Here is a 24963-nt window from a genome sequence, read left to right on the forward strand (position 1 = left end):
AGTCCTGAGCATGGAGAGGGCAGGAGGGGCTCAGAGTGCAGAAGGGAGGGAGATAAGATGTGAGGAGACACCACCTTCATTTGCTTCCCCAGCTTAACCCAAGCCTGCAAGGGGAGGGCAGGGCCCACAGGAGCAGCAGTTCTGGAAAAGAGGGTCCCTGGAGAAACCAGGCAGGAACCACCTGGGCAGAGGGAGGAGCCCAAGGTGTGGCAGAGCTGTGGAGAAGAGCAGTGGTAAAGCATCTGGCACAGGATGGGGCCAGCTTCCAGCAAGACAAGGCACTGGCTGGAGCTGCAAGCTGCTGTGGAAGGAGGGAAGCCTTGGCTGAACCCAGCAAGGAGAAGCAGGAAACACCCAATGAAGGGCCAAGACTCAGAGCTGCTCAGAGGCATGAAGCCACACAACAACAGAACCCATAGAGCTGGATTTGAAGTGTTTACTGCCTGAAACCTCCAAACATTCCTGAGTGCTAATCCCCAGCAGCCCAGAGAGGCTTTGTCTGCTGGGAAGCACACACCCTGCCTCCTCACCAGGCCCCCAGCATCAGTGAGCTGAGCTGGCACAGCCAGCTAGCCTGCCCTGGCTCCCCAGTGGGGCATCCCCAGCTGCTGAAGCAGGCACCAGCCCACACCTGACAAAGGACAGGGAGGAGAAGGCAGCAGCACGTGGAGCCACCATCCAGGTGACCTCCAGGAGCACTGCAGGGGCTGTGACACTGTGGACACAACCCAGGGATCCTAAAACAGCCACACAAGAGCTGGCTGGGGAGGAAGGTGCAGAACAGCTGTGCTGGGCTGAGCAGCACCATGCTGGGAAGGCAGAGGCTGTGCAGGCAGCAGCACCCACACAGGAGCTCTGCAGGTGCAGGGGGGTGGAGCAGCACTTCCCTTCTTGGGTCACCAATGGTGTGCTTCCCTCACCCTCCAGCAGCCCTCACACTGTGACAGTTCTGTAGTTAAACAGCTTCTGGAGTCCCCTTCCCTGCTGGAGTGGCCTCAGGTGGGCAGGGCCAGCTCCACAACCTCCTCAGGAGCTCTGCTGTGATGCCCTACCCAAGACCTGCTGAGCAATGTGAGCCAAGGCAGAGAAGGCAGAGCTCTTGGGAAACTCTTGGATGAAGTCTCTGCCTTCTTCCAAGCTCTGGCTGAGTTGGGGGTCCAGGGGAACACAGCCTGTGGAACAAGGAGGGATGGGGAGAGGGACTGGTCAGTGTAAAGAGACACCCTGCCAGCCACCTCCAGCAGAAGGGGGAGGTCATGGAGCACCCTCCTGCCCTCACTGAGCTCTCCAGGAGCTACCTATCACCTGCAATTGCTTCTTCTGGGCCCACTGCCACACCATAGGGCTTCAGGAGAGACTCTCCCCCTGATCCCAGCCCTGTCTGGAGGGCAAGGTTCTGCCCTCACCCCCTGGCTTCTCAGAGAGGCATTTCAGGGTAGGTCTCATGCAGCTTCAGGCCTGCTTGCTCTGTCACCCCCACATCAGCAAGCTGCTGGTCACCCCCACCTATGCCCCAGAAGGGCCAGATGCCCTCAGAGCAGTTTGGATGGCAGAGAAGCAAAGCAAGACCCACAGCTCCCCTCTGAGCAGGGGGCTCGTGGGGACCAGAGCCAGCCCACCTGCCCCTTGGAGCTCTGCACCCCAGCACCACCTCCCAGCACACAGAGCTCTGCACCCCAGCACCACCTCCAAGCACAGAGAGCTCTGCACCCCAGCACCACCTCCCAGCACACAGAGCTCTGCTCAGCAGCCAACTCACCCAGGAAGGGGACCCCAGCGTGCCTGGCCAGCTCCTCACCTCCCCCCTTGGAAAAGATGTTTGTGCACTCCTGAAGGAGGAAGAACAAAGCTGTTGAGTCCCAACCCACCCAGGCCTGCTGCACAGGGCAGCTCCCATCCAGCCTCCAGCCCCAGGGCACTGCCTCTGCCCTCCTCCAGCTCTGCAGGACAGCAGCTGACACCCAGCACATCCCTTCTGCCCAGCTCCCAGCAGTGCTGCTTTGGCACCTGAGGCAGCACACCCTGCAGCAGCTGGTGCTAAGGAGGAGGCTGCCAGGGCCCAGCAGCCCCAGCCACTCACCGAGCAGTGTGGGCACACAAAGCCACTCATGTTCTCCACGATGCCCAGCACCTGCAGCCCTGTCTTCCTGCAGAAGGTCAGCTCCCTCCTCACATCTCCCACAGACACAGCCTGCAGCAGACACCAGCAGAGGTTGGGGGGTGTGCAGCTGCCCAGCCCAGGGCTGCAGAGGACAGGCAGCCCTCTAGAACCACACGGGCAGGTGTGGACAAACAGCCACCTGAGCTCCAGAATCCCACCCACTGAGCCACGCCTGCAGGCAGCAGCCTGCCCAGGACCTGCAGCTGAGCCCCCCGCAGCTGCCCTACCTGGGGTGTTGTGACCAGGAGTGCTCCCAGGGGCCTGTAGGGCCTCAAGGCCTCCACGGTGGCGATGTGCTCGTCAGACGTGCCCGGCGGGGTGTCCACCAGCAGAACATCCAGCTCCCCCCAGGCCACATCCCCCACAAACTGTTTGATCAAAGCTACACACAGAAGAAGGGCAGAAAAAAGACCCCCACAGCATGCTTCAGCAGGTGGCCTGGGAGATGTGGGGCAGGGGGCTGGTGCCACCCTGGGTGACAAGGGCCCAGAGCTATCTGTGCTCCCCCCAGCCAAGTGACCTGAACCCACTCCTGCACACCAGGAGCCTTCTTCCTCTGAGGAATGACCCGCCCAGAGGAGCCTGGGCCCAGGCAGGAGCCAGCTCCACTTCCTGGAGGGCTCCCAGCAGGCTGGAAGATGGCCCCCAAGAGCAGAAGCTAACCATACCATTTTTCTTGGGTCCTCTCCACACCACAGCATCATCTGGCCTCTCCAGCAGGAAGCCAATGGACATGAGGGAGATGCTCCTGTCCTGGTCCACAAAGACAGGGACCCAGCCACTGTCACACTGGTGCACAGCACTGCCCTGCACCCCCAGCATGTGGGGGATGCTGGGGCCACACAGGTCCACGTCCAGGATCCCCACCTGTGGACCAAGAGCCAGAGCCCTTCAGATGTGGTGAGCACAGCTGCAACACCCAGCTGGGAGCCTTCCCTGGGTTGGGGACAGGCAGCAGCTGGATTCCAGCTGCTCACAGCACTTCAGCAGCCAGATGTGAAACACAAAGAACTGCTTCCAACTCCTGACACCTTCCCGGGTCTCCTGCCCCTCAAAGAGCACCTCCTGGCTATCTCCAGGGGCACTTCAGGGAGATCTTCCTTTTATTAACTCAGGGGAGACCTTCTTAGAGCTTTTCAGTGCTTGAAGGGCCTACAGAAAAGAGGGGGACAGCCCCAGCCTGTCCTGGGCTGGTCCCCAGCAGTGTGGGCAGCAGGGGCAGGGAGGGGATTCTGCCCCTCTGCTGTGCCTGCTGAGACCTCCCCTGCAATGCTGGGGCAGTTCTGGAGTCCTCAGCACAGACAGGGAGCTGTGGGAGCAGGGCCAGAGGAGGCCACAGCAGTGCTGGCAGGGTGGAAGCCCTCTGCTGGGAGGCCAGGCTGGGAGAGTTGGGGTTGTTCAGCCTGGAGAGGAGAAGGCTCCAGGGAGACCTTCTGGTGGCCTTGCAGTGCTTCAAGGGGACAGAAGAAAGCTGGGGACAGAGTTTGTCTCAGGGCCTGTTGGGACAGGCCAAGGGGGGATGGTTGGAAGTGAAAGAGGGAGATTGAGAGTGGAGAGAAGGGAGAAATGTTTGGCAGTGAGGGTGGGGAGAGCCTGGCCCAGGCTGCCCAGAGAGGTGGGAGCTGCCCCATGGCTGGCAGCAGTGCAGGGCAGGTTGGTTGGGGCTGGGAGCAACCTGCTCTGGCTGCAGGGCTTGGACTGGATGAGCTTGGAAGGTCCTTTCCAAAGCAGTCCATGATCTTTATGGAGACAGCTGCCAAGATCCCAGTGGCATAGGAATTCAGCCCCATCCCATACCCACACCAGTGCCCTATTTGCCCTCTAGCTCACCCACTTCACCCCAGCATGTGTTACACCACAAACCAGCCCAGGCCTCTCTAAGTGCTCATTTCAAAACCAACAACAATTCCTGGGGGGTTTCAATCTCTTGGCTGAAAGGGAAAGCAGCTGCAGGTCCCTGCCCTGCATCAAGCAGGCACAGAGGAAGAAGTCACTGGAACCACCCCCCACCCGCAGTGTTTTCACAAAGAGCACCCACACAGGACACACACACGTAAAGGATGAGCAAATCCCAGCCCAACTGGAGATGAGAAGAGGAAGATGGAGCTCAGCACCCCACAGACCCTCACTGACCTTCTTGCCAGAGTGCCTGAGGGCCAGAGCCAGCTGGGTGGAGATGGTGCTCTTCCCAACGCCACCCTTCCCGGACAGCACCAGCAGGATGTGCCTCACCCCTGCCAGGTTGTTTCTCTCTGGGAAGGATAAAGAGGCATCAGAAGTCTCCTCTGAGGCAAGACAGCAGCCCCCACCAGGTCAGCACAGAGCCAGGGGTCTCCTCTGAGGGTGATGGTGGCTCTGATAAAGGCAGGTTGGAGGAGAGCAAGGGAAAGCAGAAGAGGATGTGCCACAGTGCTTTGGCCACCAGAAAAAGGACAAGAGGGGCAATGGCAGTGAGCAGTCTGCGGGGAAGAAAGGCTTTATCCTGATGACCTAAGTGACACCTGGGCAGAGGAGCAATAACCACCCACGGGGCTCCATCATGCAGTGACTATGCCAGGCTCGGCCTAGGCGCTGCCAGGGCACAGCCGGGAGGCTGCTGGTGAGGTCAGGCCCTTGGCGTTTCCTCTCTCCCCGCCAGAGAGTCATCTCCCCGCGGTCCCAGCTCCCGTCCAGCCTGCGAGCCGTTCCTTGCAGTGCTGTCAGCGCTGCTCGGGTCTCCACTTCGGGCTCAGCCACCGCAGAGCCGAGAGCGTAGAACGCTCGGGGCCGCTTTCCTCGTGGGCTGCAGCGGCGGCAGAGGGTAGGAGAGGGCGCTCCAGCCGCAACCGAACAAACAGCACCCACCCACCGGGGCCCGCGTTCCCCGGCTCCCCGTCACCACCGGTCACTGACTCACCACGCCAGACCTTGCCCGCCCCCGCGTCCCTCCAGCATCACACCGGCACCGGGACCGGCACCGGCGGCATGGAGCCCACCCGCAGCTTGGCAGACCTCATCCGCACCTCCACTGAGGGTAACGATGTCGGCCCCGAGAACGGGAAGGCAGGGAGGGAAGAAGGGGAGCTGGGGAGGGGGGAGATGGAGCCCCACAGCAAGGTGCTCACAGGATATCGGCCCGGTGACACCGGCAGCCCCCCGCCGTGCCCGACTACTCGGCGCTCGCCGCAGATGGAGCTAAGCCCAGGTCTCTGGCAGGGACCATCAGGACGCCCTCTCCGGTTAACCGGGTCCCGTCGCCTCAGAGGCCCAGCCTAGCCAAGATACTCCGGAGCTCTCCTCACCAGGAGCCCGGGCCGATCACCGCGTCACCCGCCCGGGGTCTGCCACCTCAGAACTCAGGAACCGGGCCCGACGGTGGGACACCCTAGGTGGGACTTCCCCAGCAATGTGGGCTGGGCCCCCCCGCCATGCCCCGCTCCTCGAGTTCACCTGGGGATCCTCCCTCCCTCCCCACAGAGGACCGATTCCCCGCTGGTTCCAGCCCGGGGAACCGCGCGGCCACAACCCCATTGCCGCTCACCCCCGGCCGCCTCCTCCATGCTGCCTCCCAACTCCACCGGCTTCCGCCCGGGTAAGGTCCCGCCCCCCCAAACTGGCAGGCGTCATGTCCAATCGCGAGCGGGGCGCTCACCGAGAACCCCGCCCCCTCAGTGCTCCGCATCAAATCCAGCCCTCTGACACCTATCCACGCCAGCCAATAGGATGAGTGTTATGCCTCCGCGACCCCCGCTCACCCCTCACAGTGCCCACCCAATGGAGCGGCTCCCGGAAGATTGACGCACAGCATGGCCAGTGGCGCTGCGGTCCCGTCAGGCACCTCCTCCTACTGCTCGGGGCGCTCAACCAATGGGGAAGGGACGCGGCTCAGACGCAGCCAATAGGTGGCTGAGGGGTGGTATCGAAAGAGGATTGTTTATGTCCCGGGAGGGGAAAGTAGGTCAGAGCGCGGCGGCGGGGCCGGGCCGGGCCTGGCAGGTGGGTAGGGTCCGGGGCGCGGGTGGGAACTGAGGCTCACAGTGGGTTGCGTGGGCTGTGCGGATCAAGCGCAGCGGCCTGGCCAGGCCTAGTCCGGCCGCGTCTCAGCCGAGGGACAGCGGAGCTCCGGTGCCCGCCTTCCGGCCGAGCCGCCTGCAGAGGGGACCAGGCCGCTTGAGCGGGGCTGGGCCGCCCGGTTTCCCGCCGTGCTCTGTGGTGCTCGGTGCCTGAAGAAGCGCTACCCGGCGAGCGGGGCTGGCCGGGCTGTGGTGGCTCCGGCCTCCGGGCGCGTAGTGCTGTCACGGCAGCTCCCCGGGTTGCCTGTCGGGCTCAGTCCCTGGCCGGAGCACAGAGGCGGCTGGCTGGGCCAGTGGGTGCTCTGCGGCCCGGGGCTTGCAGCCAGCCGCTTCAGACCCAGCAGGAGTCTCAGCAGCCCCGGGTCCTGTCTGGGGTGAGGGTCTGACTGCCCGCGGTGCCGGCTTACAGCCTGGGAGCGACACCGCCGGTGCCGGCTGTACCCCGTGAGCCCCGGCCATAGCGGGGTGCTGGGAGAGCAGATTTGCGTTTAGCGGCTCTGGGTGCTCTTCGGAGCAGGAGAAGGTGCGGTCTAGGTGTGGGGTTTGGTGCTTTGCCAGCTTGGAAACGTGGACATGGCACTTGAGGAGGTGGTTAACGGCCGCGGTGGTGTTAGGCTGTCGGTTGGACTCGATGATCTTGGAGATCTTTTCCAAATGGAACAACTCTGTAGTTCTGTGATCTCGGCAGGTGGGGTGCCCACAGCCCTTCAGAGCATCCCTGGGCACCTGCACAAGTGGTTGTGGCTCGGTTTCTCCTGCTTTTCCAGGAGCTGGCAGCCTGCTGGGAACAGGTGGAGGAGGAAGGACGACAGGGGCATAGGGCAGGCATTGGGACGGGGCTGACCCATCGCAGGTTTGCAGGATTTGTGCTTGGGGCAGAGCTGCTGCAGGTTAGGGAAGCAGCAGGGCAGGTGTGGGTGTGCAGAGCAGCTGAGAGGGGGAGCAGGTTTAAGAGATGGGAGGAGGCTTACAGCCCCACAGGTGCCTCTTGGTGGGGAGTTGTTTCCTGCAAAGCAGGGCAAATGAGTTTGGGCATTGAGGTTCCCCTGTCCCCTTCAGTGCAATGCTCGCCCTGGAGGGAAGCTGGGAGCTGGTGTGGCCTGTCAGGAGCCTGTGGAAGTCTGTTCCTGCTTGAATTGGGAGACAGGCAGCTGCTTCGTGTCAGCCTGTCAGCCTTGGGGCAAGTGGGAAACGACTGTGGGAAGGCTGCTTTTGCTTCAGTGAGCCACAAAGGGGTCTCTCCCCAGCACCAAATGCTGAGAGCAAGGTCTTCCTGCAGTGGGCATCCTCTCCTGCAATTGAGGACGACAGTGGTGGCCATGGAACGGCAGGTGGCCAGAGTGGGCACAGGGGAGGCCCTGCCTTGGTCTCTGATGATCCTGATACTTCCCAGGCCAGTGGTGAGGGGTGGGTCTGTGCTCTGTGAAAGGGGCACCAGGGTCTTGGGAGAGTTTCTGGGGGGCAGTTAAACACCTGGGCTTGGGGAAAAGTTGTCTCTGTGTGGAGAAAGAGCTTGAAGTTCCCAGAGGCTCCTGATGAGGAACTTTATGACTCTAACCATAACCCTAAGGCAGCTCTAAGGTCTTCCTGGAGCCTTGTCATCAGCCTGGAGAAGAGAAGGCTCCAGGGAGAACTTAGAGCAAACTTCCAGTACCTGAAGGGGCTCCAGGAGAGCTGGGGAGGGACTTTGGAGAAGGGCTGGGAGTGCCAGGATGAGGGACAATGGCTTTGAGCTGGGAGAGGGGAGAGTGAGAGTGGAGAGGAGGAAGAAATTGTTTGCAGTGAGAGTGGGGAGACACTGGCACAGGTTGCCCAGGGAGGCTGTGGCTGCCTCCTGCCTGGAGGTGTTGAAGGCCAGGCTGGATGAGGCCTTGATCAGCCTGGGCTGGTGGGAGGTGTCCCTGCCCATGGCAGGGGGTTGGCACTGGCTGACCTCAAAGGTCCCTTTCAAACCAACACCATTCTGTGGTCACTCACCTGTGGCACTTTCTCCATTGCTGGAGGCTGTGCACATGTGGCTTGTGCCAATCCATTTCCAGGGGTGTCTGTGGTGACCTGGGGGCGGTTGGCACTGGGGGCAGGGGGCGAAAGGCCGTTGAGAGGAGGGTGTGGGTGGGAGGTGGCTGCAGTGTGTAACCCCTGTGCCTTCTCCCCCAGCCTATCTGTGTGGCAGCAGCATGGCACGGCGGGCACGCAGCAGCAGGGCCTGGCACTTCGTGCTGAGCGGGGTGCGGCGCGAGGCGGACGGCCGGGTGGGCAGCGTGGCACAGCGCGGCTGGGGCTACGACTCCGACGGGCAGGTAGGCTGGGGCCTGGCAGGCTCTGAGGGCACTCAAGGGACAGCCTTCCTGGGGGCTCTGAGCACCCTGCCCTGGCTGCAGATGTGCCTGCTGACTGCAGGGGGGTGGACTGGATGGGCTTGAAAGGTCCCTTCCAGCCCTAAGCAGTCCATGGGTGTGTGACTGGCACAGCTCTGGCTAGTGGGCACAGTGCACCCCTCCTGCCATCAGCCTCTCTACACCAGGGGAGGTGTAGGTTGGATATGAGGAACAATTTCTTCCCCCAAAGGGTTTGTCAAGGCCCAGAAGGCACTGCCCAGGGCAGTGGTGGAGTCCCCATCCCTGGAGGGGTTTCAAAGCTGTTGGGTGAGGAGCTGAGGGATGTGGTCTGACAGCTGAGCGCAGGGAGACCTTGGGTTGTGCTTGGACTCAGTCATCTGTGCCCCTGTGCTCAGCACTGCTGAGGCTGCACCTTGAATCCTGGGGTCAGGTCTGTGCTCCTCACTGCAAGAAGGACATTGAGGAGCTGGAGCAGGGCCAGAGAAAGGCAACAAAGCTGGGGAAGGGTCTGGAGAAGAGGGCTGGGGAGGAGCAGCTGAGGGAGCTGGGGGTGTTGAGCCTGGAGAAGAGGAGGCTGAGAGAGACCTCATTGCTCTCTGCAGCTCCCTGAGAGGAGGCTGCAGCCAGCTGGGCTTGGCCTCTGCTGCCATGGAACAAGGGACAGGACAAGAGGCAATGGCCTCCAGTTGCAGCAGAGAAGGTTTAAGTTGGACATGAGAAGAAACTTCTTGACTGAAAAGGTTCTCAAGCCCTGGCCCAAGCTGCCTAGGGAGGTGGCTGAATCCCCACCCCTGGAGGTGTTTCCAGGTGAGGGCCATGGCTCAGCCCCAGCCTTGGCAGAGTTAGAGAATGGTTGGGCTGGAGGAGCTGGAAGGGCTTTGCCAGCCAAACCATTGTGTAATTCTCTCAGGCTGGGCACAGCCCTGTGGCAGGGGAGACCTCTCTGAGGTCGCTGAGCCTCAGGCAGTCCCTCAGTGAGCTGTGCTCTGCCCCGCAGCACAGCGACTCGGACTCGGAGCCGGAGCTGTCGGCGCTGTCGCCCTCCATCCCCAGCGCCATCCCTGTCACCGGGGAGTCCTTCTGCAACTGCGAGAGCCAGAGCCAGGCGCCCTACTGCGCCGGCCTGCACGCCCTGCACCGCCTCAAAGACTGCCGCTGCGGCGAGGAGGACGAGGGTAAGGCCTCAGGGGCCCCCAGGGGACACTCATGCAGGGCTCTGGGCTAGAAAAGGCCCCCTGGGATCATCCAGTGCAGCCCTCACCCAGCACCACCATGGCCATCAAACCCTGGCCATGGCCACAGCTTTCTGGAACACCTCCAGGCATGGGGACTCCACCACCTCCCTGGGCAGCCTCTTCCAGGCCCTGACCACTCTTGCAGCAAAGACATTTTTCCTCCTCTCCAAACTAACCCTCCCCTGGCACACTTTCAGGCCATTGCCTCTCCTTCTATCTGCTGAACCTAGGGAGCAGAGCCCAAGCCCCAGCTGGCTCCAGCCTCCTCTCAGGGAGCTGCAGAGAGCAATGAGGTCTCCCTCAGCCTCCTCTTCTCCAGGCTCAACACCCCCAGCTCCCTCAGCTGCTCCTCCCCAGCTCTCTTCTCCAGACCCTTCCCCAGCTTTGTTGCTCTTCTCTGGACCTGCTTCAGCCCTCAATGTCCTTCTTGGAGTGAGAGGCCCAAAACTGAACCCAGGATTCAAGCTGTGGCCTGAGCAGTGCCCAGCACAGAGGGACAATCCCTGCCCTGCTCCTGCTGCCACACCATTGCTGATCCAGGCCAGGCTGCTGGTGGCTACCTTGGCTACCTGAGCACACTGCTGGCTCATGTTCAGATGGCTGCCAGCCTGGCCTGCACCCCTGCACAGACCCTTTCCTTGTCTCCCTGCCAGTCTGTGGTGCCCTTTGCTCGCAGCTCAAGGCCAGGAGGCTGTAGGAGGATTACAGGCACGTGCCTGCTGTGCTGCTTCAGGGGCTAAGCCCTCAACTCATTTAATGTATCAGAGTTCACCTCTGGGGACCTGCTTTCCTGCTTTCAAATCCACCTTAAGCCACCAGTGAAACCAGCCAATGTGATTCCAGCCCTCTGGATACTGCTCCCTTGGCTGCCCACACACAGGGCACAGGGTGGGCTGGGCTGTGGTGGAGCTGCCCCTACAGGGAGTGTGGGAAGAAAGGAGGCTCCACCTGGATCTGTGAAGCCTCCTGTTAGCCAAAATCAGAATCAGAGCATGAATCAGAGACTCATTTTTGGTTGGAAAAGACCTTTAAGATCATCAAGTGCACCACTGAGCCATGTCCCTCAGCACCACACCCACACAGCTTTTAAACCCCTCCAGGGGTGAGGAGTCCACCACTGTCCTGAGCAGCCCAGGCCAGGCCGTGACAACCCTCAGGGGGAAGAAATTGTTCCTCATGTCCAAACTCACCTTGTCCTGAAGGGATTCTTTGTCTTAAAGGGACATCAGGTTGTCAGTCCTGGCTCTGATCAAATTATGGCCTGCTTGAAAGTTAGATCAGAGTGCTCAGGACCTTGTCCTGTGGGGTTCTGGAAGTGTCCGAGGGTGGAGATTTGATAGGACAAAAGGAAAAAGCTTCAAGTTGCCCAAGGAAGCTTTAGGTTGGACATGAGGAACAATTTCTTCCCCTTTATAGTTGTCAAGACCTGGCCCAGGCTGCCCAAGGCAGTGGTGGAGGCCAAGTCCCTGGAGGGGTTTCAGAGCTGTGGTGCTGAGGGCCATGGCTCAGTGGTGCCCTGGCAGTGGTGATTCAAAGGTTGGACTTGGTAAGCTTGAAGGTCTCTTCCAACCCAAATGATTCCATGATTCTACCACAGCATCTCTGTGGCTCCTCTGAGCCAAGCTGGGCCCTGGGGGATGCTGACACTTTGTGTGGAGAGCCCTGAAGCATCCTGGTGAGCCCTGCAGTGCTGCCAGTGTGTGTCCAGTGCCCTGGTGAGCCCTGCAGTGCTGCCAGTGTGTGTCCAGTGCCCTGGTGGGAACCTTATGCTCCCCTCCCTGATGCCCTGGGCCTGGCCTTGCCCCTTCTGGCCGCTAAAGCCGAATCCATGAAGCCCTTCAGCAGGACCCAGGTCTGCCTGGAGCGATGGCTCCCCAGAGGCCCTTGCCTCAGCCTTGTCCTCTCTGTGCCCCCTGAGCAGATTTTGAGTGGGTGTGGGACGACCTGAACAAGTCCACAGCCACGCAGCTGAGCTGTGACAACCGGAAGGTGAACTTCCACATGGAGTACAGCTGCGGCACCGCCGCCATCCGTGGCAACAAGGAGCTGGCTGAGGGGCAGCACTTCTGGGAGATCAAGATGACCTCTCCAGTCTATGGCACGGACATGGTAGGTGGGCCAGGGGGGGCTCATGGGCACACAGGCATGGGAAGAATGGCTCAGGTTGGGAGGGACCTCGGAGATCACCTGCTCCAACCCTCCTTGCCCAGAGGCAGGGATGCCTCGCACAGAACCACAGAGGGGGAGAGGTTGGAAGGGACCTCCAGAGATCACCCAGTCCAACCCCCCCTGCCAGAGCAGGGGCACCCTGGGGAGTCTGCACAGGGATGCATCTGGGGGGGTTTGAAAGTCTCCACTGTAGGCAGCCTGCTCCAGGGCTCTGTCACCCTCACTGTACAGAAGTTTCTCCTCATGTTGAGCTGAAATCTTCTCTGTTCAAGTTTGTCTCTATTGTTCCTTGTCTCATTACTGAGCACCACCCAAAAGAGCCTGGCCCCCCTCCCCTTGCCCCTCACCCCTCAGCTATTGATAGATATTGATCAGATCCCCTCTCAGTCTTCTCCTCTCCAGACTAAACATCCCCAGGGCTCTCAGTCTCAGGGGAGATGCTCAAGTCCCCAAATCATCCTCCTGGCTCTCCCTTGGACTCTCTCCAGCAGGGCTCTGTCTCTCTTGAACTGGGGAGCCCCAAAACTGGACACAGGATTGCAGCTGTGGTCTCAGCAGGGCAGAGCAGAGAGGTAGAAGAACTTCCCAAGCCCTGCTGGACACCTTTCTTGCTGCACCCCAGGATCCCATTGGCTCTCTTGGCCACAAGGGCACATTGCTGTCCCATGCAGAACTTGCTGTCCACCAACACTCCAAGGTCTTTTTCTCTCAAGCAGACTTGGTTGCTCAAGGCTTCACCCAACCTGGCCTTGAACACCCCCAGAAGGGAGGCATCCAGAGCCTCTCTGGGCAGCCTGTTCAGTGTCTCCCCAACCTTGTACTGAAGATCTTCTTCCTAAGAAGCCTGGGGTTCCTTGAGCACGGACTGGGAGAAGCAAGAACTGCCCACCACAGAAGCTCAAGCTTGAGGCCATCTAAGGAACCTGGATTAGAGAATTTTAGGATTCCTCTGGCTGGAAAAGCCCTTTAAGATCATCCAGTCCAACCATTCCCTAACTCTGTCAAGGCTGGGGCTAAGCCATGGCCCTCAGCACCACAGCTCTGCTTCCTGGAAACACCTCCAGGGATGGGGATTCAGCCACCTCCCTGGGCAGCCTGGGCTTGAGAGCCCTTCCAGTGAAGAAGTTTTTCCTAATAATCCAACCCAAACCTCCCCTGGTGCTGTTTGAGGCCATTTCTTGTCCTAAAGGTGCACCTGAAGATACCCAAGTGCATGGGAGCTGATGCATCCATGGGGCCTGAGGGAACTGGAGGATGAAGTTGTTGAGCCACTATCCAGCATCTTTGAGCTGTTATGGCAGTGCAGAGAAGTTCCCAGTGGCTGGAGAAGGGCAAACTTGAGAACCATTTTTAGAAAGGAATCCCCAGGGAACTGCAGAGCTGCTCAGTGCAACCTCTGTGCCTGGCAAGACCATGGAGCAGATCCTCCTGGAAGCTATGTTAAGGGACATGGAGGACAGAGAGGTGTTTGGTGACAGCCAGCCTGGCTTCACTGCCGGCCAATCCTGCCTGGCACATTTGGTGGCCTTCTGTGACAGGGTTACAGTGGTGGGGGATAAGGGAAGGGCAACTGCTGGCATCTGCCTGGACTTGTGCAAAGCCTTTGATGCTGTCCCCCATGGCATCCCTGCCTTTAAACTGGACCAGACACACCACCTGCTGCACAGGGAATTGCTTGGATGGTTGCACTCAAGGACTTACCTCAGTGATCACTGGTCTCCAGTGGTTTCCCTCCAGGAGTGGTACTGGAACCAGTATAATTTAACATCTTTGCTGCCAGTGTGTGCAGTGGGTCCTGGCACCCTCAGATGGCAGCAGGCTGAGTGCTGTGAGTGACACACCTGAGGGGTGGGATCCATCCAGAGGGACCTGGACAAGCTGGAGAACCTCATGAGGCTCCACAAAGCCAAGTGCAAGGTTCTGCACCTGGGTTGGGGCTACCCCCAGTACCAACCCAGGCTGGGGGTGAAGGGCTGGAGAGCAGCCCTAAGGAGAGAAGGACCTGGGTGTGCAGAGCTGGCCAGGAGCTGGCACCAAGCACTGCCAGCCCAGCCCCAGCCTGTCCTGGGCTGATCCCAGCAGTGTGGGCAGCAGGGGCAGGGAGGGGATTCTGCCCCTCTGCTGTGCCTGCTGAGACCTCCCCTGCAGTGCTGGGGCAGCTCTGGAGTCCTCAGCACAGACAGGGAGCTGTGGGAGCAGGGCCAGAGGAGGCCACAGCAGTGCTGGCAGGGTGGAAGCCCTCTGCTAGGAGGCCAGGCTGGGAGAGTTGGGGTTGTGCAGCCTGGAGAGGAGAAGGCTCCAGGGAGACCTTCTGGTGGCCTTGCAGTGCTTCAAGGGGACAGAAGAAAGCTGGGGACAGAGTTTTTCTCTGGGCCTGTTGGGACAGGCCAAGGGGGGATGGTTGGAAGTGAAAGAGGGAGATTGAGAGTGGAGAGAAGGGAGAAATGTTTGGCAGTGAGGGTGGGGAGAGCCTGGCCCAGGCTGCCCAGAGAGGTGGGAGCTGCCCCATGGCTGGCAGCAGTGCAGGGCAGGTTGGTTGGGGCTGGGAGCAGCCTGCTCTGGCTGCAGCTGTCCCTGCTGGCTGCAGGGGGTGGGCTGGGTGAGCTTGGAGGATCCCTTCCAGCCAAAGCAGTCCATGGCTCCATGAAGAGCACAGGAACCTTCTCCAGAGCTGGGCCTCTGCTCTTCGGAAAGGAAATCAGAGATGGAAGCCTTCAGCTCTGACCTGAGACCTCTGATGTGGCTTCAGCAAAACCTCTGCTTCAGGAGAAGGAAGGGAGAGCTGGAGGTGGGCTCTTGGTTGTGTTTTGGTGCCTGTCAGGACACTAACCTCCTGGCCTTGCCCCCTAGATGGTTGGCATCGGGACGTCGGATGTGAACCTGGACAAGTACAGGCACACCTTCTGCAGCCTGCTGGGCAAGGACGAGGACAGCTGGGGGCTGTCCTACACAGGTAACACAGCAGGGCAGGGGCACAGGGCAGGCTGGCTGTAGGGGCAAGGGGCACCACTATTGTCTTGAGTGGTGGAGGATCTGCATGGAGCTGAGGCTCCAAACGCCCCCAGACTTCACCGACTGGTTTGGGTTGGAAGGGACCCCAATGCCTCTGCCATGAGCAGGGACACCTCCCACCAGACCAGGATGCTTAAGGCCTCATCCAGCCTGGCCTGCATTAAAGGCAGCAGGAGTGGCTGGCTGCAGCTTGTAGCTTTTGGAGCATCCTGCCCTGCTTTGCAGAGCCCTCAGAACCTCTGGGTGAACATTCAGGGCACCAGGACTGTGCTCAGACATCACCTGTGGGGGTTCCAGTGCTGCAGGCCATGCTCTGGCACTGCACAACCTCAGTGTTCCCCTTCCCATTGCCTGCTCTGGGGTGGGATTGGGCATGGAGTGAGGCTGTACCAGTGGGAACTCACAGTGGTGGGAGCCCTGGGGTGGATTTGTGGAGTGGATTTGGAGGATTTTGAGGTGCTCAGGGTGGATTTGTGGAGTCCGGGTGAGGATTTTGAGGAGCTGGGGTGGATTTGCAGAGCCCTGGAATGGATTTTGAGGAGCTGAGGGTAGATTTGTGGAGTGTGGGGAAGGATTTTAAGGAGATGGGGTGGATTTGCGGAGCCCTGGAGTGGATTTTGAGGAGCTGAGGGTGGATTTGCAGAGCCCTGGAGTGGATTTTGAGGAGCTGAGGGTGGATTTTGCAGAGCTCAGGGTGGATTTGTGGAGCCTGGAGTGGATTTTGAGGAGCCCTGGGGAGGATTTGAGGAGTGCTGGGGTGGATTGGTGGAGTGCTGGTTTCCACCAGCTGCTGGGTTCTGTGTTTTCAGGCCTGCTGCATCACAAGGGAGACAAAACAAACTTCTCCTCACGCTTTGGCCAGGGCTCCATCATTGGGGTGCACCTGGACACCTGGCACGGGACCCTCACCTTCTTCAAAAACCGCAAGTGCATTGGTAAGGAGCAGGGCAGGGGCCTGGGGGAGAGGAGTGGGAGGGGCCAATGTTACCAGGACAAGCTTCAACAAGGCCAAGTGCCAGGTCCTGCACTTGGGGCACAACAACCCCAAGCAAGGCCCCAGGCTTGGGGCAGTGTGGCTGAAAGCTGCTGGCAGAAAGGTACCTGGGGGCCCTAGTGGACAAGCAGCTGAAGAGGAGCCAGCAGTGTGCCCAGGTGGCCAAGAAAGCCAAAGGCATCCTGGCTGGGATCAGCAATGCTGTGTCCAGCAGGAGCAGGAAGGGGATTGTCCCCTGGGACTCAGCTCTGGGGAGGCCACAGCTTGAGTGTTGTGTCCAGGTTGGGGCAGCTCAGTGCAAGAGAGATGTGGAGGTGCTGGAGCCAGGGCAAGGAAGCTGGGAAGGGCCTGGAGAAGAAATCTTGTGAGGAGTGACTGAAGGAGCTGGGGATGGTTAGTGTGAAACAGAGGAGGCTGAGGGGAGACCTCCTGGCTCTCTGCAGCTCCCTGAAAGGAGGTTGTGGAGAGGTTGCTGCTGGTCTCTTCCCACAGGTAATTAGTGATGGAACAAGAGGGAACAGCCTCAAGCTGCCACTGCGTAGGTTTAGACTGGACAGTAGGAAAAGTTTTTTTTCCAGGGCAAAAGTGGTCAGGGACTGGAATGAGCTGCCCAGGGGGGTGGTGCAGTCCCCAAGCCTGGAGGTGTTTCAAGGTGGTTTGGAGGTGGTGCTTGGGGCTATGGTTTAGGGGTGACCCTTGCAGAGTAGGGTTCTGGGTTGGACTTGATGCTCCTGAGGGTCTCTTCCAACCTGAATGCTTCTGTGATTCTGTGATCCCCTGACCCCCACCCTGCTGCTCCCCCCCATCAGGAGTTGCAGCCACAAAGCTGCAGAACAAGAAGTTCTACCCCATGGTGTGCTCCACGGCGGCCAAGAGCAGCATGAAGGTGATTCGGTCCTGCGCCAGCTGCACCTCGCTGCAGTACCTCTGCTGCTTCCGCCTGCGCCAGCTCCTCCCCGACTACGTGGACACGCTGGAGGTGCTGCCCCTGCCACCAGGACTCAAGCAGGTGCTCCATAACAAACTGGGGTGGGTCTTGAGCATGAACTATAGCACCTCGAAGCCTTCCTCCTCCTCCTCCTCCTCGTCAGGAAGTGACTCGGATAGCTCGGACGCAGAGGCCTGCCAAAGGAAGAGGTGCAGGAGGACATAGTGTCTGCAGATGGACTGCTGGGGGACAGTTGGGGTGGGGGTGTTCTTTCCCTCACTATCTGTGAGGGCCAGCCAGGCCTGCAGCACCTCTCTTCTTCATGGGGACTTCCATTTCTACTCATTGGCAAAGATTTCTCTTAGGCTCTTAGAAATCTTCTAGCCTGCATCCATCACATGCATTGATCAGAGGCTTGTTGAGTCTAAGAGGTCCCAGCTCTGTGAAGCAGCCAAAACACCTGAGCTTCAACTACCCCTGACTTGCCATCATCTCTTCCTGAAGGATCTCTGTTCTCTCTGTCAGCACAGACAAGATGTAAGGTGGCCTCCTGGCTTCAAGGTGTGCTAGGCTCCAGCCAGGTAACTGACTTGAGACTTCCAAGAGACAAAATCCAAGAGCAGTCCTCCCCTGCTGACTGCTGTGTGGTGGTTTGGTGTCTGCCATGGACTCCTCACACTGTGGGGCACAACTGAGCAGCAGCACATAGGGAAAGGGGCTGCAGAGATGCCACTGTGGCACAGTTCCTGAGGTGGGTTTGAGCTGTTGGTGATCTTCCTGGAGTCCCTGATGACTTTAATTGCTTTGCATGTTGGCTCCTGCTACTTCTGCTGTATCATAAAGACTGTATTCAACTGTAATAATAAAAGTAGAAAGTGGCTTTTGTTCTTCTTCTGGCCCTTGAAGTTGGCCAAGAAAGTGCCAACAGCATCCTGGCTTGGACCAGCAGTGGTGTGGCCAGCAGGACTAGGGCAGAAATCACCAGGCCTGGGTTGACAGACCAGACCAGAACAGAGTCTCCCAGGGGTGCTGGGCCCTGCTTTCCTGTCAGCTGGGAGTTAAGCACCTCCTGGTACCCCAGGATGTCTGTTCTGGGTCTGCACAACTGGCAAAGAAATGCCAGAGAGGAGGAACAGCTGATGGTTAGCTATTGCCACAGGGCTAGGAACAGCCCTTTGGTGTCACCCCACAGCTGCAGCAGCACCTGGAGAAGTGACAAACACCCAGCAGGCTGAGCAGTGGGACAAAGGTAGGCTGGGGTGGGCCAGTGGCAGCAGGCCAACCTGAGGCCCTCACCCACTTCCAAGTAGGAGCACTGGTGTCAGCTGAAGCCACCAAAGTCACCCAGTGATTGAGAGGGGCAGGACACATCCTGGGCAGGGTAGAGCTGGGCTGGGGCTGGCAGGCTGTGTTTACACAGCAGCAGGGCAAAGCCTGCTCATCCCTCTTAGCTCCCAGTAAGCCAGTGAGTCACAGCTCCCCTCAGGCAGGGCAGCAGTTCAGTTCAAGGGATATCAAGCAAGGGTTTAGATGGTGTTTGACCTAGTTTGTGGTTGCTGTGGCATCCCAAGGAGCAGTGCTGCTCTGCTGTGGGACATGCTCTGCATGGCAGAGACCTGAGTGCCAACAAACAGCTCCTCCCACAGCTAACTGGGCAGCTTGTGGTGGGGCTGGGGAGGTCACCTCTGAACCATGGTCTCAGCAATCACAGAATGGGTTGGGTTGGAAGGGACGTTTAAGGATCATTCAGTTCTGCCCCCCTGCCATGGGCAGGGATGCCTCCTACTAGCCCAGGGTGCTCAAGACCTCATCCAACCTGGCTTTGAGCACTTCTAGGCTTGGAGCCTCCACAACTTCTCTGGGCAACCTGTTGGAGTGCCTCATCACCCTCATGGTAAAGAACAGGAGGCTCCAAACTCTGCCTTGAAGCCTGCAGCTCCTTTTCGTTGCTAGCCAGGGGGAAGGAGGATGTGTGGAGATGCCACCTGGTCCAAGCCTGCCACCACCTGCCCTGGCAAAATGTTTCATGCACACAAGAGCTCAGCAGCAGGAGCCTCTTCCACACAGCACAACCACAAGCAACATAAAACTTCATAGGCTGTAAGAAGTTTTCCCTCCATTGCCTCCTCCTGAGTCCCAGCCAGCTCTGGGCCAGGCTGGGAGCTGGGGCTCTGCTTCCCTCTGCTGCCTGGCCTGCTCCTGGTTGTACCTACAAGCAGGATACACCACTTGTGCACAGCCTCTACCTTCACAGCTCAGGGCTGCTGTCTGGTGAAGAGGAAAAGACCAGACTCTTAACCCACCCATATCTGGGACCTGGACAGGCTTGGGAGGTGGGCAGCTCATGATCCTCCTGAGGTTCAGCAAGGCCAAGTGCAAGGTCCTGCACCTGTGTCAGAGCAATCCCAAGCACAAATCATAGACTGGTCCAGGCTGGAAGGGACCTCCAAAGCTCATCCAGTTTCACCTCCCCACACTCAGCAGGGACATCCTCCACTGGATCAGGGTGCCCAGAGCCCTGTCCAGCCTCACCTTGAATATCTCCAGGGATAAGGCCTCAGCCACCTCCCTGGGCAACCTGTTCCAGTGTTCCAGCAGCCTCCTAGTAAACAACTTCTTCCTCACATCCAATCTGAATCTGCTCTGCTCTAGTCTGAAGCCATTGTCACTTGTCCTGTCACTGCAGGCCTTTGTAAACAGTCTCTCTCCATCCTTCCTGTAGGTCCCCTTCAGCTACTGGAAGGCTGCTGTTAGATCTCCCCAGAGCCTCCTCTTCTGCAGGATGGGGATGAAGGGCTGGAGAGGAGCCCTGTGGAGAAGGACTTGGGGCGACCAGCAGGAGCCAGGCAGGGATTGTGCCCTGTACGCAGCACTGGAGAGGGCACAGCTTGAACACTGAGTTCGGTTTTGGACCCTTCACTCCAAGAAGGACATTGAGGGCTGGAGCAGGGCCAGAGAAGGGCAAGAGAGCTGGGGAAGGGTCTGGAGAAGAGGGCTGGGGAGGAGCAGCTGAGGGAGCTGGGGGTGTTGAGCCTGGAGAAGAGGAGGCTGAGGGAGACCTCATTGCTCTCTGCAGCTCCCTGAGAGGAGGCTGGAGCCAGCTGGGGCTTGGGCTCTGCTCCCTAGGATCAATTGACAGGACAACAGGCAATGGCCTCAAGTTGCCCCAGGGGAGGTTTGGGGTGGACGTGAGGGAGAACTTCTACAGCAAAAGGGTTCTCAGAGCCTGGCCCAGGCTGCCCAAGGAGGTGGTGGAGTCCCCATCCCTGGAGGTGTTTCCAAGAGGCAGAGACCTGGTGTTGAGGGCTTAGCATTGTTCCACGGCGGTTGGGCTGGATGTGCTTGAAGACCTTTTCCAGCCACAGCGGTTCCGTGACTCTGTGACAGCGAAGCTGCTGCCGGAGAAGCGTCAAGCCCCCACCACGGGACCGGCGCGGCGGCGGCGCTCCCCTCCCTCGGCCCCGCTGCTCCCCGCGCCCTGCGCCATGGTTCCGCCGGGCGCGGGGGCGGTGCCGGGCGCGGGGCCCTTTAGGAGCGGCGCGGCCATGATCTGCCTGGTGCTGGGCCTCTTCGCCAGCTTCTTCCACAGCGGTACGGGAACCCCCTGCATGCCACGGCTACGAGCCAGGGACCCCGCGGCCGAGGGGCCGGGTCTCGCTGTCCCCGTGTCCCCGCAGCTGAGGAGCCGGGGCCGCGCTCCGCACCCCCTATACCCCTGCGGCTTCGTGTCCTGGGGTCAGCTTCCTCCGTGTCCCCTCGGCGGAGGGCCCGGGAATCCGCTCCCGCCGTGCCCCCGGGGCTGAAGGCTCGGCACCCCCTGCACGGCTCGACGCCGGACCCCCACTAGCCCTGGGACCCAGTGGCCAGGACGCCCCTCCCCTGTGCCCCCCGCAGCTGAGCGGCCCCGGTCTGCTTCCTTTCCTCTATCCTCCGCTCACTCCTCCGTCCCCTTCTTGCAGCCTACAGCGGGGCCAGCGAACGAACCTTCGTGGCCATCAAACCGGATGGGGTCCAGCGGCACCTGGTCGGGGAGATCATCCGGCGCTTCGAGAGGAAGGGGCTGCAGCTAGTGGGGCTGAAGCTCCTGCAGGTGAACCGGGGCGGGGGGTCCCGTGGGGCAGAGCTGGAACCCAGGCTGGAGCAAGGCCCGGGGGGTCCTGCAGACCTCCTCTCAGCCGGTGAATGCCAGGGAGGGGGCAGTGGGGGTGTGTGCCTTGCAGCTTCTACAGCCTGCTGTTGTCATTTGGGCACCAAACCCTCACAGGTCAGAGGGGAGTGACGGGAGGCAGGTGCCTGAACTGCTTGTGGAGGGATGGTTGTGTTGTGGGGAGGCTGCCTGCCCTTGGCTGTACCTGGCACAGGGCTGTTGTAAGCTGGCAGCCTTGCTCCTCTGATCTGGACACTTTTCTCCTCCCTGTGTGAGGCTTCAGCACAGCAAAGTCCTTTTCACTGCTGGCATTGAGTGTCCATGCAGGAGCTCCACGTGCAGCCTCCAGCTTTTCCTGCATCTCTTGGGTGCTGGGATATGCTCAGAGCAGCCTCAGCTTTGTGCCCTTTGTGCCCAGGCCTCAGAGGAGCTGCTGAAGGAGCACTACGTCGCCCTTCGGGACAGACCTTTCTACAGCCACCTGGTCAAGTACATGAGCTCTGGGCCTGTGGTGGCCATGGTGAGTGCTGCCCTTGTTCTCCAGAACCCAGGGGATGGAAAGTGCAGTGCAGTGTCCAGGCAGCCTGCTCTGGAGGTGTTCAGATCCCAGCTGGATGTGTTGCTGGGTGGTTTACTCTGGGTGATCCTGCAGGAGCAGGGGCGGGTTGGGCTGGATGAGCTTCAGAGGGCCCTTCCCACCCCTGCCAGACTGTGGTTCTTGTGTGATGGAAACCAGATGGCCTCTCTTTTTAAAGGACCTCCTGAAGCTGTGCTGAACTGCAGGGAAGTTCTCTGTGGCAAATTAAATCTGCTCACAATTCTGATTGTTTCCAACATCAACCTTTGAAGGCTATTTATGGGGGGACCCTTCCCTGTCTCCCACCCAGGGGCATCAGACAGGGGATGGACAGAACAGAAGATGATGTGCTGGAGGTGTGGTGGAAGCTGATCCTTGCTTTGCTGTCCTGTAGGTCTGGCAGGGCCTGGATGTGGTCAAGACAGTTCGTACCATGATCGGGGAGACCAACCCAGCTGAATCCAGGCCTGGCACCATCCGAGGAGACTTCTGTGTGGAAGTCAGCAAGTGAGAGCTTTTTCTTCCCTTGGCTGTCCAGGGCTCCTGTCCAGGGAGTGCAGGGCCTGCCTGAGCCACACTAGTCTGCATCCACAGAGCAGAGCTGTCCCTCTGACAGCTTCAGAGCAGCCCTGGCAGGATGAGCTGCCCTCTGCCCCCTGAGGTTGGTTTTGCCAGAAGGAGGATCCTGGGTTTGTCTTTCCTGCCCCCTGAAGCTTTGTCTTGAAAGCAGGTGGGGTTTGGTCGTCCTTTCCCCTGGGGAGCCAGGACTGGCAGGTGGTGAAGAGAAAGGGAGAAGCCCTCTCAGTGCTTTCCTGGTGGAGCAGGGTGCCTGGAGAGCTGCTCCAGCTGCGTTGGGCAGCTGAGTCTGTGATGAAAGCCAAGTGGGAGCTCTGCATGGGTTGGGGCTCTTCACTGGGTGGACATTTGCTGAACCCTTCCTGTTCTGTGGTGGCTGGTGCCAAACCTCCTTTAATAGACCTTCTTTGGCAGAAGAAAGGGGAGAAATCTGGAGGCAAACTCAAATTCCTGACATGAACCCAAAGCAAATCACAAAACCACAGCCACTTGCAGCTCCCCACATGAACCCAAAGCAAATCACAGGTCCACAGACACTTGCAGCTAGCATCAGAAGAGGAAGGAGGGGAATTGGCAGCCCCTGAGCCAGGCGGAGGGTGGCCAGGAGCAGCCCTTGAGCTGGAAGGAGGAGGGCTCTGTGATGGGAAAGATTATAGGATGTGGCTGGCTCCATTGGTTTAACAGGAGCTGGAGCAGGCACAGAGATGGGCAGTGAAGGCTCTGGAGAACAGGGCTGGTGAGGAGCAGCTGAGGAGCATTTGTGTAGTCTGGAGAAAAGGAAGTTGAAGGGAGAGCTTTTCGCTCACTGCAACTCCTGGAAGTTGGAGCCAAGTGGGGGTTGGTCTCTTGTCCTATCATTTGTTCCTTGGGAGAAGAGGAATTGGCCTCAAGTTGCACCAGGGGAGGTTTAGGTTGGACATGAGGAACAATTTCTCCCCAAGGCCTGGCCCAGGATATTGGCGGAGTGCCCATCCTTGGAGGGGTTTCAAAGCTGTTAGATGTGGTGCTGAAGGATATGGATCAGTGGTGCTCTGGCAGTGCTGGGTTAATCATAGAGTCATGGAATGGGTTGGGTTGGAAGGGACCTTCAAGGTCATCCAGTGCCAACCCCCTGCCATGGTCAGGGACACCTCCCATCAGCACAGGCTGCTCAAGGCCTCATCCAGCCTGGCCTTCAACACCTCCAGGGAGGGCACAGCCATAGCCTCCCTGGGCAACCTGTCCCAGTGTCTCCCCACCCTCACTGCAAAGAATTTCTTCCTCCTCTCCACTCTCCCTCTCCCCTCTCCCAGCTCCAAGCCATTGTCCCTCATCCTGGCACTCCCAGCCCTTCTCCAAAGTCCCTCCCCAGCTCTCCTGGAGCCCCTTCAGGCACTGGAAGGTTGCTCTAAGGTCTGCCTGCAGCCTTCTCTTCTCCAGGCTGCACAGCCCCAACTTCCCCAGTCTGTCCCCACAGGGGAGCTTCTCCAGCCTCTGATCATCTTGGTGGCCTCTTCTGGACGTGCTCAAGTTGGACTTGAAGCTCTCTAAAGTCTTTTCCAACCCAAACAACTCCACAATTCTGTAACTAAATTGGCTGAGGTGACTTTTCTGAGCTGCAGCTTCCCTCTCCCCTTTCTGTGCCTGGTGCCAGCTGATCCTTTTCTCCTCTCTCCCCCAGGAATGTCATCCATGGCAGTGACTCTGTGGAGAGTGCCCAGCAGGAGATCTCCCTCTGGTTCCACCCAGAGGAGCTGATCTGCTGGCAGGACACAGCTGAGCACTGGATCTATGCCTGAGGAGTAGCCTGAAGGGAGCTGCCCTCCCACCTGGACATGAGGACTTCCCATCAGCTCCATCCTGGCTGCCAGGGGGCAGCTCTGTGTGGGTCCTGCTCTGTGTTGCAGCCTTGCAGCTCAGCTCCCTGCAATAGCAGCTGCTTCCCTCTGCTCTGGCACCTGCTCTGTGTTGTCACTCTGTTTGCTGCAGCATCTTAAATCCCAGATGGCTCAGGGTGCTTTATGGAAGGGGAAACCTGAGCTCTGTGCCTGTTCCTGTGTCTGCTCAGCCCTGCCTGGGACACCAGAAGCTGAGTTCCTCCTTGCTGCTGGGAGATGCTCTGCTCACTGCATGGAGCTCAGAGGGGATTCTGCTTCTGCTCTGCTCAGACCCCACCTGCAGCACTGCCTCCAGATCTGGGGCCCCCAGCACAGGAAGGACCTGGAGCTGCTGGAGAGGGGCCAGAGGAGGCCACCAGGAGGCTGGAGAAGCTCCCCTGTGGGGCCAGGCTGGGAGAGCTGGGGCTGTTCAGCCTGGAGAAGAGAAAGCTCCAGTACCTGAAGGGGCTCCAGGAGAGCTGGGGAGGGACTTTGGACAAGGGTTGGGAGTGCCAGGATGAGGGACAATGGCTTGGAGCTGGGAGAGGGGAGAGGGAGAGTGGAGAGGAGGAAGAAATTGTTTGGAGTGAGGGAGGGGAGACACTGGCACAGGTTGCCCAGGGAGGCTGTGGCTGCCTCCTGCCTGGAGGTGTTCCAGGCCAGGCTGGATGAGGCCTTGAGCAACCTGGGCTGGTGGGAGGTGTCCCTGCCCATGGCAGGGGGTTGGCACTGGATGACCTTGAAGGTCCCTTCCAACCTAACCCATTCTATGACTATGTGATGGATAAAATCTCTCTGTGTATCTGGAAGGTCTTCACCAAAGGCTTTAAAAGAATTGGGCTGCTGTGGGACAAAGGGCAAAGGTCCCCCCTGGGGTAAGAGTTCCTTCTAAGGACTGAAGGCAAGGACCATCTGCT

The 24963-nt window shown here is 59.5% G+C and overlaps 3 protein-coding genes across 3 annotated transcripts; 2 read left to right on the forward strand and 1 right to left on the reverse strand.

Moving 5' to 3' along the window:
• Positions 1-970: 970 nt before the first annotated feature.
• NUBP2 (NUBP iron-sulfur cluster assembly factor 2, cytosolic) lies at positions 971-8392 on the reverse strand. The gene is made up of 8 exons (XM_054390904.1): positions 8385-8392; positions 8191-8284; positions 4295-4411; positions 2830-3028; positions 2389-2543; positions 2081-2191; positions 1760-1829; positions 971-1172 (listed from the first exon to the last, which is right to left on the reverse strand). Exons 1-8 carry the CDS (start codon positions 8390-8392, stop codon positions 1027-1029), a joined length of 900 nt encoding a protein of 299 aa, XP_054246879.1. The 3' UTR covers positions 971-1026.
• On the forward strand, positions 8376-17756 carry SPSB3 (splA/ryanodine receptor domain and SOCS box containing 3). Its single transcript, XM_054390996.1, has 6 exons — positions 8376-8513; positions 9550-9727; positions 11709-11896; positions 14807-14909; positions 15778-15903; positions 16772-17756. Exons 1-6 carry the CDS (start codon positions 8391-8393, stop codon positions 17113-17115), a joined length of 1062 nt encoding a protein of 353 aa, XP_054246971.1. The 5' UTR covers positions 8376-8390; the 3' UTR covers positions 17116-17756.
• A 2660-nt stretch (positions 17757-20416) lies between these two features.
• Positions 20417-24058, forward strand: LOC128974396 (nucleoside diphosphate kinase 3-like). Its single transcript, XM_054391011.1, has 5 exons — positions 20417-20481; positions 20850-20980; positions 21456-21557; positions 22009-22121; positions 23851-24058. The coding sequence occupies exons 1-5, from the start codon at positions 20436-20438 to the stop codon at positions 23966-23968; spliced, it is 510 nt and encodes a 169-aa protein (XP_054246986.1). The 5' UTR covers positions 20417-20435; the 3' UTR covers positions 23969-24058.
• The last annotated feature ends 905 nt before the right edge of the window (positions 24059-24963 follow it).

This window comes from Indicator indicator, chromosome 22, assembly GCF_027791375.1.
Source record: "Indicator indicator isolate 239-I01 chromosome 22, UM_Iind_1.1, whole genome shotgun sequence".
Classification (NCBI taxonomy): Eukaryota; Metazoa; Chordata; class Aves; order Piciformes; family Indicatoridae; genus Indicator; species Indicator indicator.

What these genes read in the sequence shown, in the direction of transcription:
- LOC128974396 (XM_054391011.1), top strand. Translation starts at nt 20,436, where the DNA reads ATGATCTGCCTGGTGCTGGGCCTCTTCGCCAGCTTCTTCCACAGCG. An exon ending in CGCCAGCTTCTTCCACAGCG is followed by an intron (nt 20,482 to 20,849) that starts GTACGGGAACCC and finishes CCCTTCTTGCAG; the next exon opens with CCTACAGCGGGGCCAGCGAA. An exon ending in CTGGGCCTGTGGTGGCCATG is followed by an intron (nt 21,558 to 22,008) that starts GTGAGTGCTGCC and finishes GCTGTCCTGTAG; the next exon opens with GTCTGGCAGGGCCTGGATGT.
- SPSB3 (XM_054390996.1), top strand. Translation starts at nt 8,391, where the DNA reads ATGGCACGGCGGGCACGCAGCAGCAGGGCCTGGCACTTCGTGCTGAGC. An exon ending in CTGCGGCGAGGAGGACGAGG is followed by an intron (nt 9,728 to 11,708) that starts GTAAGGCCTCAG and finishes CCCCCTGAGCAG; the next exon opens with ATTTTGAGTGGGTGTGGGAC. An exon ending in CAGTCTATGGCACGGACATG is followed by an intron (nt 11,897 to 14,806) that starts GTAGGTGGGCCA and finishes CTTGCCCCCTAG; the next exon opens with ATGGTTGGCATCGGGACGTC.
- NUBP2 (XM_054390904.1), bottom strand. An exon ending in TCAGGCACTCTGGCAAGAAG is followed by an intron (nt 3,029 to 4,294) that starts GTCAGTGAGGGT and finishes CTTGGTCCACAG; the next exon opens with GTGGGGATCCTGGACGTGGA. An exon ending in TTGTGTGCCCACACTGCTCG is followed by an intron (nt 1,830 to 2,080) that starts GTGAGTGGCTGG and finishes TTCCTCCTTCAG; the next exon opens with GAGTGCACAAACATCTTTTC.